This window comes from Alligator mississippiensis, chromosome 11 (genome assembly GCF_030867095.1).
Source record: "Alligator mississippiensis isolate rAllMis1 chromosome 11, rAllMis1, whole genome shotgun sequence".
Lineage (NCBI taxonomy): Eukaryota > Metazoa > Chordata > Crocodylia > Alligatoridae > Alligator > Alligator mississippiensis.
In genome coordinates, this window is record NC_081834.1 from 27,869,493 (window position 1) to 27,881,740 (window position 12,248).

The 12,248-nt window shown below is 54.6% G+C and overlaps 1 protein-coding gene across 1 annotated transcript; it reads left to right on the forward strand.

Annotated features, from left to right (window-relative positions):
- The first annotated feature begins 387 nt into the window (after window positions 1-387).
- On the forward strand, window positions 388-11,799 carry NEIL1 (nei like DNA glycosylase 1). Its single transcript, XM_006265437.4, has 10 exons — window positions 388-472; window positions 973-1,460; window positions 3,523-3,642; window positions 4,325-4,388; window positions 6,130-6,229; window positions 7,193-7,317; window positions 7,779-7,806; window positions 8,743-8,804; window positions 9,775-10,027; window positions 10,643-11,799. Exons 2-10 carry the CDS (start codon window positions 982-984, stop codon window positions 10,723-10,725), a joined length of 1,314 nt encoding a protein of 437 aa, XP_006265499.1. The 5' UTR covers window positions 388-472; window positions 973-981; the 3' UTR covers window positions 10,726-11,799.
- The last annotated feature ends 449 nt before the right edge of the window (window positions 11,800-12,248 follow it).

The window sequence follows — 12,248 nt, forward strand, 5'->3', positions numbered from 1 at the left end:
TGCATTGCTGTCTTGTTGCCCTTCTGCTCCCTCTGAAAGCTGTCCAGGAAGAAGAGACGCCTCCTGAAATAAACTGGAGGGAGTGGTCGGACTTCTGTAGCACCAGCTCCCTTCAGGGGGGCAGCAGCTGCATGAATTACTCCCACCCTGCAGCTCTGCCAGCTCACCTCTGCGCCGCCCTGGCCCTGCCTGGAAGGGGAGCCAGAGCTGGCACCCGCTGTTGACCGCCTTCTCATCCCCCGTGCGCGGCTGGGGACAGGGCTGTGCGGGACCAGCTAGCCCTGCTCCTGCGGCGCCTGCCTGAGCTCGGAGGGCCTGGAGCCGGGCTGCGGGCGCCTGCGAGGGGGCTGGGAACACGCGTCCCCTGGCGGGGCGGGGCCAGGGGCGGAGCGGGCAGTGCAGCCCGGCAGGCCTCGCGCGGGCGGTGGGGGCGCCCTGCAGCTGCTGGGGCGAGCGGGAGGCGCGGGCGCAGGTACGGGGCGGCGGCGGGGCCGGGGCCGCTTGCACCGCGCGTCCCTCGGGTTCCGGGCAGGGCTGCCTGGTCGTCCCGCGGCGCCGGGCGGAGCCGGCCGTGCTGGGGGCAGGGGGAGTAGCCGCCCCTTGCTGCCCGGCCGCGCTCCCCCCGCGGGCCTGGCTTTGCGTGGCGGCCGCGGGCGCTCGCCTGGCGGGATGCGTGCGGCAGGACCTCGGAGCCATCGGCGTGGCTCCCCCGGCTGTGCCGGGCTTGGGTGGCAGCGGGGTCGCCCCACGCGGGTCTTGCTGCCGGGCGGGCCCCTCCTGTCCGTCCCTGACACTTCGCCCCTGCCCTTGGGGAAGCCGGGGGATGGAGAAGGGTGTCTGCCCGCTGGAAGGACTCTCGGGGTCCCTGGAGGGATCTGGAGCTGCTGGCCGCAGCGGGCTGCGGTAGGGTATGATCCTGAGCAGGAAGGAGGGTGAGCTCCTGACGGCCGGGCCCCGATCTCCTTCAAGCAGGTGTCCACGATGCCGGAGGGTCCGGAGCTGCACTTGGCCAGCCACTACGTCAACACGGTGTGCGCCGGGCTGCTCTTCTCGGGGAAGGTGGAGAAGTCTGCGGTGAGCAAGAACCCAGAGGTGCCATTCGAGAGCAACACGTACGTGATCTCGGCCACCCCCCGCGGCAAGGAGGTGAAGCTGACTCTGATGCCAGTCAAAGAGGAGGAGAGCCTGCCCCTCGCTGAAGAAAGTAGCACAGCTGGGCAGGACCCGGACAGCCCCCCGCAGCCCATGGACGTCGTCTTCCGTTTCGGGATGTCGGGCAGCTTCAAGCTGGTGCCAGAGGCCGAGCTGCCCAAGCACGCCCACCTGCGGTTCTACACCAGGGAGAGCCCGCGCCGCATCCTCTGCTTTGTGGATTTCAGGCGCTTTGGCAGGTGGGAGGTGCAGGGGACGTGGCAGCCAGACCGGGGCCCCTGCGTTATGCTGGAGTATGAGAAATTCAGGTGAGAGTCACCGTGGCCTTTCATCTGTGCTTCAGAAAGTACCTGGGAGTATAAGGTGGAAGGGGTGGCAGGGACACCATATGGGGCCTGGGTCTCCTTTGCTGGACTCTTCTGTCCTTGGAGGGGGCCAGTAGCAGCGCATGGAGCATCTCCTCTATCATGGAGATAAAAGTGCCTGGAAACCCTTTTTCTTGGATTTAAGACTACTCAGTTTGTTTGGTCCTCTGTAGATCTAGTTGGGAGCAGGCCTGCTTTACCCATGTGGCATTTGCCTAAGTAAGCCAGTGTCCAGCACAGAAATCTGAAGGGTGCGAGAGAGAGCAGTTGAGAGAGTGAGCATGACAGCGGTGGCTCTCCACTGTCATTTATTCCACAGTGGGCACCTGACAGATGCTCTGCGTTCAGCATGGGGTGAACCACACAGTGTGAGAGAGGCTGGGGAGTCTATAGTCTGCTTGTAAAAGCTGGAGATTGCCCAGGGGAGAGGTGTTAACTTGACTACCCCAGGGACACCCAGCCTGGGACAGGCTTTGCTGGAGGTGTTATTGGAGATTAGTATTTAAAGTTAAGCATTCCCTGGTAATTCTCACCGTGTGTTGCATTTAAGAAGCAATGAAAGCTACCCCATAGCTCATTTAACCTGCATGTTGGAGGGCATTGAGCTGAGTGGATGCAGCACCTACATCTTGTTTCACAGAGTGATTTTAAATCTTACCAGTCTGCTATAAAATCATGAGAGTGGGAGGGACCTCAAGAGTCATCTCATCCAACCCCCAGGTCAGAGAGGTTTGCAATGGAGAGCTCTGAGTATCTAAGCTTCTTCCTTTCCCTCTGCCCATGCAAGTCTACCCCCCACAATATGTTAGCACACTTCCCAGGATAGGGTTAAATTGTATGAGGCTTGGCAACTCCTCCTGCTCCCTCCCAGTCTCTCTTTCTTCGTATTTCTAAATCATCCTTTTCCTGACAACGTCGCCTTCCCTAGTCTGTGAGTTGGAGGGGGTGCTGCTGGCTAATTTCCTTACCACCCTGTTGAAGGCAGATGTTACCAAGGCTCCAGTTTCTGTCATTTTGAATCTTCTTCTGTTTCAGCCCCTTCCTTTTTTATGAATGGGCTGGTTCCTCCTCCCTGCTGTTCCTCCCCACGGGTTTGCAAAACGCCTCTTGTATTTCCTTTGGGCAGCATTCCCAGTGCCCATCTCCTCCTTTCTGCCTGCTGCACCTACCTCTGAACATGCTTTCTCTCCTCCCATAAATGGTGGCTTTTTAACTCTGGATCTTCAAGGAGCCCTAGTTCCTCCTTGTGTCCTTTAATCTGAACACTGGTGCTGAGGCTTCCATTACTATTGCCCCAACCTGCTCTTCTGAGTCTTTAAAGCTCCCTCTCATTTCATAATGACACCTGTGGGACTTTTTTTCAGTGTCTTTGTAACTGCTGTGTCAGTAAATCAGTTTGCTTACAAAGCTGAGTCTGAATAGCTTGCGGTACTAGAAGTGCTCTCATCTCCCCTGCTTTTTATCAGCAGCGTTTTGTAGGATGATTCTGGTATGTCTGGTTTTGTGCCTTGTGTGTGAGGGTTGGAAGCAGATGATTTTTAGGACTCTTTAGGAGTTGCCTGCAGGCAGGCAGCTGGACTTGATGGCTTAGATGGCCTCTTCCAGTTCTAATGTTCCTAAACACAAGTCCCCAACCCCTGCCCTGCAAAAGAAATGGAAGGACATCCTTGTGCTTTGTACATCCTTCAAGCAGTGGGTGTCACTGCTGCCTCTTCTGGCATTGGATCAAACCTAATATCTGAAACTCTCTTGATGTATAAAGCTGCCTCCTGCTCTATGCAGGTTGTTTTCTTCTACATTTATGCTTGCTACAACATTTCACTTGTGCTCACTGGCCCATCACTCCCCATCCTTTAGTATCGCTTCCTCTTCCTGCTGGTTCTACAGACGTATCCTGAAGAAGCTAACATTCAACGTGAGACAGACTCCCATCATTTGTTGGAAACCTTTCCCCTGCCTTCTCCCCCAGTGCGAGGCTTGCCTAATGCATCCTGCTGTATTCCAGGGAGAATGTACTGAAGAACCTGTCTGACAAGGCCTTTGACAAGCCCATTTGTGAGGCCCTGTTAAATCAGAAGTTTTTCAATGGAATCGGCAACTATCTCCGAGCTGAGATTCTTTACAGGTGGGTGAGATGGCGGTGGCCAGCAGGGCACAGGAGAGGAGGACTGCCCCATGCTAAGCAGATGTGGGGGTCCAGCCCCCCCTGCCACAGACTCCCTGCGTGATCTTGAGCAAGTCATTTGGCCTCTCTGTGCCTGTGCTAAATGCATTCAGGACAGTGAGGCACTCAGATGGGTGTCCCCATTACCTGCATAAGTTGATAGCAAGACCTCATGATTCCTGGCTGTTTGCTGTGAGATCTGCACCATGAAAGGGTCCCAAGTTGATGGGCCACTTGGTTCACTAGCTAAAATGAAGGCCCTTATCAATACCTTGCATGGTAATTCTAGCCCTAGGCCCCACATTCAGTTCTACCTGTTCCCCTCCAGGTCTGGCTCCCAGCACAGCTGGTCTCGTGTCTGGAAATATCTCAGGCACCTCAGTTCTAACCTGCAGTGAGTTTTCCAGCCTTGGGCTTTGTAGTCAGTTGGATTCCACACGGCCACAGCATAAAGGCACCAAAATCTGGCTGCCTGCCAAGCCCGGACTAGAATCCAATTCTTGAGAGGCCAGAGGCCAGTGCTGTCACCCACCACATCCAAGATCTCACCCCACTCACCTGCTCAGGGTCTTGGGCTCTACTGCAGTGGCAGGTGTTAGCACAGCTCTGTGCGTCCTGTTTGTTTAACAGATGGATTTTCTAGGTTAAGGATCCCTCCCTTTGAGAAGGCCCGGACTGTGCTGGAAGCTCTGCAGCATCGGGAGCAGGTGAGCAGGGAGGGTGTCAGGCACAGCAGAGTCCCAGGTCAGCACCCAGGCCTGGAGGGAGTCAGAGTTCAGAGCTTGCCCCATTATGGCTGGGGATCACAGCCCTGCTGACAGGGCAGGACAGGACAGGACAGTTGTGTGTCACTCAGACCCTCTACAGTTCCCTCAACTAAGAGCTGTGGCTTTTGCCTTCAAATGCCCTTGCCTTTGACTGAGGGCCACATGGTTTTGGGTTCTTATTGTCACTGGCTGCCATGTTAGAGAGAAATCACTTGTTGAGCTCTTTTAGGATGGGAAATGGCACTAGGATCTGCAGTGTCAGGACCCACTTGATATCTCATGGAAAATGTTGGCGGAGCGGGGTGGAGGTTCTCTCCTCGATGCTTAGTGCCCTCTCCCTGCCAGCAGTACACAGCCATGCTGCCTTGGCTCCCACCAGTACAGCCAGGTGGTTCTTTGGATGAGGCACCTCCTGCACTACAGCACTGGTGACTCAGTGACTGGCTCACTGAATGAGCCTGTTGCTGTGCTTTAGGGGTGGGGGTTGCCTTTCCCCCTCCTCGGGAGGTGTACATCTCAGCTCCTGGTCCTTTGGGTCCCAGTCACTCCCAGTGGCATTTGCACCCACTCCCAGGCTAACTCTCCCCTTCTGCCAGCTGCTTTCTGTTTCCCTGCCTGTAACAGGCAGCTTTGGGAGGTGGCATTGCTCCCTGCCTGCCTTACTGAAACAGGGGCTGCGGGTTGTGTTTCAGTGGCTGCACGTCACTCCGTGATTCAGGGCTCACTGCTCCCATGTGTTTTATGCCACATTGTGCAGTGGCTTTACAAAGCTCATTGACATGAAGGCTGCTTTGTGAATGCCAGGTCCCCATCCATTCCCTTTCACTAACCAGGGTGGCTCATCTGGGCCCCTGCATGTGAGCTGTATTTGCAAATCGCTAGCCAGGCAAACCGTGGCTCCCCACTGCAGTGCAAATCTCCCTGCCATGATTGTGCACTAGCCTCTGCTGAGGGGCAACACATTCTGCCATTGGACAGGAGCTGCTTTCCTATCTTGGCCACTTTAACCTGGGAAGATCCTAGTTCACTACACACTGAAACACCAAGCAATCAGGAGGAGGCCAGCGGCTGAGACTCCAGACCTGATGTGCTTTGAACCTATTCTGATCGGGTGACGAGTGGTGTCTGGAGGGGAAGTGGCTATTTAAAAAGTCAGAAAAAACAAGCCCAATTCTATCTGTGTGTGACATGGGCCATCTGCCTCCCTGCTCCTCCCACTTCCTGTTTTTGTAGCAGCAGTTAAGCATGCAGACACCTGGCACTGGGCCATGGGTGTCCCATCACTGAGTGGTCATCAACCTGCAGATAAATCCAGCTCTGCAGTGGAAGGTGGGGTGGAAGCCTGCAAAGTTATCCCTGCTTATACTGGGATAGTGTTTGGCCCAGCCTTGGGGAGGTGGCTCCATCTAGCTAGTGGAGGAAGGGGAAAGCAGGTTGGAGGAGCCCATGTCAGGGAGTGTCAAGGAGCAAGTTAGAGGACCACAGGAAGGATTTGGTTGTTGAGTTGCCTTGTGGGGAAGGCCGATAGCTTAGAGGGGGAGAGGTGTTTGCTGTCTGAGTGGGCTCAGGAAGTGCAGAAGGGGGTGTGGCACTCTGCAAGGAGCAGGTTGAGTCTGAGCGTGCAGAGGGGGCTGGGCTGGGCACCAGGCACAGGGGCTGCTCCTCTTCTCAAACCCTGCAGGACCCTGCCCTGACCTTGAGCAAGAAAGTGAAGCTGAAGCGGGAGAACCCAGACCTGTTGGAGCTGTGTCACTCATTGCCCATGGAGGTCTTTCACCTAGGTGAGACTCCGGCCGGGGAGGCAGCCTGGGACAGTGCATCTCCTGGGGTAGGGAGAGGGGACCTGTATTGGGGAGGGGATGTGTAGTGAGATCCTGGCTGGGCTGGTATTCCTGCAGCCAGCTGTGTGGTTGGGGTAGCCCAAGCCCCTCAGAGCCTGGGGCAGAGACACCATATAGAGATTCTCAGGGCAGCTAAAATGCCAATCTCACTATCCTTTGGGTGGGAGGGGCTCCCCTTTGGGTGGGAAGCAGGGCCATTCCCCTTTTGGATGATCCTGTACCTACCCTGTAGGCTCCATGGGGGACATTCCTATGTGGTCACTTCCACTGCCTGGACATCCTATTGATTGGTAAGGGCAGCTTCTGCCTTGGGCTGTGGTAGAGCCCCTTTGCTAGAGAGGAGATCAGGTTTAGGTTTGATACCCCTCCTCATCCGGATGCAAGTGCCAGCCACAGGAAGTTATTCAGCTGGGGTGTGTCCCTGACCCCAGCACAATGCTCTTCCCTTGCCTTGCCTGCCTCCATTCCCCATCTGGCTGTGCTGTATTCCCCCAGACTCCCTGTGAGGAGTGTGCAGTGTCTCACTTGGACCAGTGTTAGGCAGGCAGGCAGCGACAGGCTTTGGTGAGGAAGCCTGTGAGACTGGGTCCAGAGTAACACCAACCACCCCTTGGTGTCTGAGATTGATCAGTGACTGCAGCTGCCTGGAGAAAGAGATGCCCCCTCTTGAAAAATCCTAGGGGCAGAGAGCTGGATGCTCCTAGACTGGGTGTGATGGAGAGGGATGCCAAGGGAAAACTCATCTCCAGGCAGTTCCATGCTGGGGATGTGACAGGGGATTATGGGAAGAGTTGACTGTAGCCTCCAGCAGGGATTGCTAGAGCAATGGGCAGTCTTCTCTGTCCACCAGCCACTCCTGGGGCAGGAAGACCTCTCCCTGACACTCCACTTCTTTCCCTCCAGGGGGGAAAGGCTATGACCCAGAGAGCTCGGATGATTTTACAGCCTTTCAGCAATGGCTGCGATGCTACTACGTGCCTGGTATGAAGTCGCTGCGAGATGGCAATGGAAGAACCATCTGGTTTCAGGTAGGACCTCTGGTGGCCAACAACAACGGGCAATTTGACTGGTGTCTGCACCCTGCAGTGGGAGGAGGCCTGCAGATCATCTCCCCCCCTGCTCTGCCCTGCAAAGAGATGTGGGCTAGGCCTGGAGCCAGGTCTCTGTGTAAGGCTGGAGATTCAAAGACATCCCCAACTAGGGGGTAGAATATCTGCCCAGGAGACAAACTTCATCCCTCTAAGACTTCCCTCCAGCTGACCTCAGTGGGGGAGTGGCGAACCCAAAGGAATGAAAGCCATGATGGGCAGCATTCAAACCATGACCCACTTCTGAGTAAGCTCCTGCTGCCCCAGGACTGCTGGCAGGGCTGGTGCTCTTTGTACCAGAACTGGCACGCTGCTGAGGCCACAGTTACCTGAGTGGGCACCAGTTGCATGCTGGTCTGGGTTCTAGGAGACTGTTTATAAGCCCTATTTCTTCCTTGCAGGGAGAGCCTGGACCAATGGCCCCAAAAGGTGAGCAAGCAGCTTTCTTCCTTCATACTTCGTGAGCCTCTAGTTAGGCTGAGAGGCAGGGCAAGCCTTCACCTACTGCAGGATTATTGAGATGAGAATGAGCAGAACTTGTCTGGCCTCTAGCACACTGCCCCAGTGTAGCACAGTATACAAGTCATCACCAGGGCAGTGTGATGCAAGGGCCAGTCCAAAAGGAGATGGTGGGTGACCATAGGGCACATCATTGTTGGCAGTCACGTGTGGAGCAGTGCGTGTCAGTACACTACCCAAGTCAGGTCCTTGCAGCTGAGTGCAGAGACACCATAGCAAGATGTCTGTACTGTGGCTGCTTCTGAGAACCCTGTGTGTACTCAGTAGCATTCAGAGTCCTACTCCTATTGACCTTTGGGCCAACTGCATCAGATGTTCCAGCCTGCACTATTGTCACCATGGGCGGCAGGGAGAGGGGGTTGCTAGGGTCAGAGACATGCCAGCTATTGAGTTTCTCTTTTGCTTTGCTTTTGGAGAACTGGGCTCAAGGCTCAGCTCAAGGATGACCTCCAGGGAAGGCGTGGTTGTGTTTTGTGCATATGTGGTCTCTTGACATCCATCTTGGGGTGGGAGTTCTTTGAGCCACCTTTACCCTTCCCTGTATGCATGTTCCAGGTGGCGTTTTGCCTGTGAACATGCCTTGCCTTAGGTTCTCTTCCATGGATGTCTCCTGTGCACACAAGATTTCGGGACCTCCTGACTAAAAGAGGGCTTCTTCCATATTTCCTGAATGAATCTGACTCTGCTTAGCTTATTTCATGTGTAGACCGGGTCAAAAGTCCATCAAACCAGCCTTTCTCAGAACCATCTCAGGGTGGAAGAGCTCTTCCCCCTGGCTGGTCCCCAGGGATTCAGCCTCTGAAAAACCTATCTCATCTCCTGTGTTCTTACCCTTCTTTCATGCAGGAAAGAAGTCCCGCAAGAAACACTCTCGGGGGAAAGCCGACTCGGATGCTCCAAGTTCAAAGGTACCCAAGACCTCTGCCATAAGTTTCTCAATCTCTCAGTATCTACAGCTGCCCTCCCAACTCCCAGAGGTGTTTGCTGCCCAGGCAGTCCCAGAGTCCCCATTTTACATTCCATCTGTGGACTTCTGCACTCTGGAGCTTGCAGACTGCTGTGTGCCAGTGATGAGAGCAGAGGTTCTCTATTGCTGCCTTGTACATCACCAGATGCTTACTTGGCACTTGCTGCCAGGCTGAGTTGCATTGATGGGAGCAGCTGGTAAGACCCATTCCTGGGCTGGAGACCATTAGAGAAGTGAAGCCAAATTGGAAAACTTGCTGCCCCCAGTTAGAATTATAAAAAGGTGGGGCTAGAAGGGCCCTCAGGTCTTTTAGTTCAGCTCCCTGCTCAAGGCAGGATCGTTCCTGTCTAAACTGTCCTCTACAGGGGTTTGTCAGATCTCTTCTTAAAATTTCAGGAACAGCTGTTGCACGCAACTGTAGGCATAATACTCAAAACATGACAAAATACTCTTTTAACTCATCACAGATCAGGCAGGGGAACGAGGGCTGTCAGTGTCCTATCCCCATGGTTCTTGCCAATCTGACCATGGGGTAAAATGCCCTCCTGATCCCAAATGTGAGAGATGGCCTGGCCCTGAGTAGAGGAGCAAGGTGTTCTAGCCAGGAACCTCTGGGGTGTTTAAGTTTCAGTTTGGCTGATTAAGTTCTAAAGTTTGCCCTACAGTGGAGGCTGGGACCTGCTTTGCCTACAAGATCTGTGGCGACACATGACTGTGGTCATGAGTGAAACTCCCTCGGGTAGATCCCTAAGGCTGTGTATTTGGTCTGCCCTAGTACCCTGGCAGCACTGCCTCCACTCGCCATCATGCTCACTTCTGTGGCCTCCAGGCTTCCTATTGAAACACTCAAATGTACAGATAATGCTTAAGTGTTGTCTCTAAGTGAGTGCATGTTTCAATCATCTGCCCAGGAGACAAAGCCACCATCCAAGAGGAGTTCCAAAGGCAGCAGCAGCCATGAGGAGCCTCAGGGAACTAAGAAACATGGCAGGAAGAAGAAGGAGCTCATCCAGGGAGCTGAGAACAGCCCAGCAAATGGACCAAAGAAGCGACATGCCAGGGCAAGGCGGAAAGGCTCAGCCTGCCAAGATTCCCCTGAAACCAAGGCTCCAGCTGAGGGGAAGACAAGGAGCAGGAGGCGGGCAGCTGCTTACAAGAGCACAGGTTAGGTTCCTGCTCTGCCTCTAGGGGTAGCTTGGGGGAGAGGTGTGGGGCAAGAGCTGGTGTTCTCTACCTACCTCCCGGTAAGAGAAGCGAGAAGCTCCATCCGTTATCTTGGTCCAGCAGGGCTCTGTGCTTTAGTCTCCATGCTCAGTCCCTGATCAGCTTAAGTGTGTGTGTGGAAGGGATATACAGCACCAAGTAGCCTTCTGGTCGACCCTAGGCAGGGATCCCCCTAGAGAGCCCCAGGGTGGGGAGAGTTGGGAGATGTCTCTTACACGAGCTCATGACCCTGTTTCAGCTGTGTAGACAGTCCAAGCACCAGAATGTGGCTACTTTACTGTAAAATCACTGGCCGGGAAGAGGCAAGGTGTGACTGGAGCAAGAAGAGTTAGCCAGCCTCAGCTGAAGAGCTGAGTGTTGTAGGAGGGACCTGGCCAGGTCTTGATAGCTCAGTGGCTTTAGGAGGAAAACAAATGTTTAAGGGTGTGATTTGGGGGAGTCCTTCAGTTAACAAGCACCATGAGGGGTTGGGTGCCTTGGCCCAAGAGGTACCTTCCTGTCCTTGTTACCAGCCCTGCCCCTTCACTGCCTGGCTTTCCCACCCTTGTCTTTCAGAAGTGGCTGCTGGTGGCTCCAGAAAGAGGCAGGCAAGGACTGACGGGCCTGTCACCACTGTTATTCCCCTCTCCAGCTTGTAGTAACCGGCATGGGGACTTGCTTGCCTGATGCCGCTGAACACCCTGAGCAAAAGGTCATGCTGGGACAGCTGCTGGATAGCTGCGATCTGAACGGCTGCACCTGCTGTAGTGCACCCTTTCCAGGGGCAGCCCACCACCGGAGCTCTGAGCTGCTGGCATGAGCCCCTTGCTCCATGAAATGAGCTGTTGGTTTGTCCTCCCTGCTTGCTTACAGGATTTTAGCTTTTTTAGATGCTGCTCAGTGGTTTCAGGACATAGCCATTTTATCAACTTGATTTTGTATCCAGCCCCTTTGGAGGTGCAGAGGGTCCTGTTTGCACCTGCAGGTTGGGAGCTGGCGCCACTGTGGGCTGGGTGCTGAGTGGGGAAGGCTGAGCTTTCCCCAGCCTCCTGTGGGTGGGCTGAGCAGTGCCAGCCCCAGGTCGGCATCCCCTGCTGGGGGCCTGTGCTTCTTGCTCTCAGCTGGGCCTGACAGCCTCCATGCTCTTGCATGCTGCCAGGAAAGGGATGGTGAATTGCATTTGTCCTGAGCTAGCAGGACTCAGAGGCACTTGCTGACTTAAAATTCCCCTGATGTATCTCCAGCCCCCCACAGCTCTGCCAGGGGCTCTGAGGTTTTTAGACTTAGAGCATTTTAACTCAGAAGAAGGTGGCAAGAGCCTGCCCTTTCTGGAAAGCGCCTGGTTGAAGCAGAGGGGCTGGATCCTCTCACACACGGGCATTACCAGCTGTGACAGTGCTGCAGTGCTCCCTTCTTGGGGTAGACAGACTTTGTGGCCCATTCAAGCCTGGTTGCTACCAGATCTACATGTAGACATATAGGGCCAGGTGTTTAAGGATACAGAACTGCCTCATGCCCACTGATTTCAACAGGCATTAGACCCCCAGAATACCTTTAAAAATCAAGGGCATGAACCACCCCTTCCCCCAGACTGTGGCTGCCCATAATCTGTAGAAGGTTCAGCATCTGCCTACCAGCCTGTTCGCCCTCGCACATGGGAGTTCTCTAACACAACTGTCAGTGCTTTTAACTATTTGACTGTGAAAGCAGTAATAAAACCTTTATAAAGAAAACCATCCCTGTGTGGCTGCTTTTCTGCGGCTGTGGGAAATTCTAGTATAGTGGTTCAAGGGGATAGTGTTAACAAGTGAGGCTTTGGGCCAAGCTGTAGACAGTCTGCTAGTATTATGGTTCTCCAGATGTGCCAGCTTTCCACAGAGGAAGGACACTCGGGACCACAGCTGGGCATTGGCTGTACACATAGCTGAGCCCTGTGGTTGAACAGAGTGTAGAGAAGGGGAGGTATTTCTGGGGATGAACAGAGTGAAGAAGGCTTTGTGCTATCTGGAAATTACTGGCACCTTCTCCTGGGCATGTATCTTGCTGGCCCCTTGCAGCCTCTGCCAGCCAAGGGCCAGGAACTGCAGGAAGAGCCTGTGGCAATAGAAGTGACAGGCTGTAGGGAATCTCCCATGTCTGCTTCCACATGCTGTCATTAGCAGCCTCCCAGGCTCTACGTGCC

What these genes read in the sequence shown, in the direction of transcription:
- NEIL1 (XM_006265437.4), top strand. Translation starts at nt 982, where the DNA reads ATGCCGGAGGGTCCGGAGCTGCACTTGGCCAGCCACTACGTCAACACG. An exon ending in CTCTGCAGCATCGGGAGCAG is followed by an intron (nt 4,389 to 6,129) that starts GTGAGCAGGGAG and finishes CAAACCCTGCAG; the next exon opens with GACCCTGCCCTGACCTTGAG. An exon ending in GAAGAACCATCTGGTTTCAG is followed by an intron (nt 7,318 to 7,778) that starts GTAGGACCTCTG and finishes TCTTCCTTGCAG; the next exon opens with GGAGAGCCTGGACCAATGGC.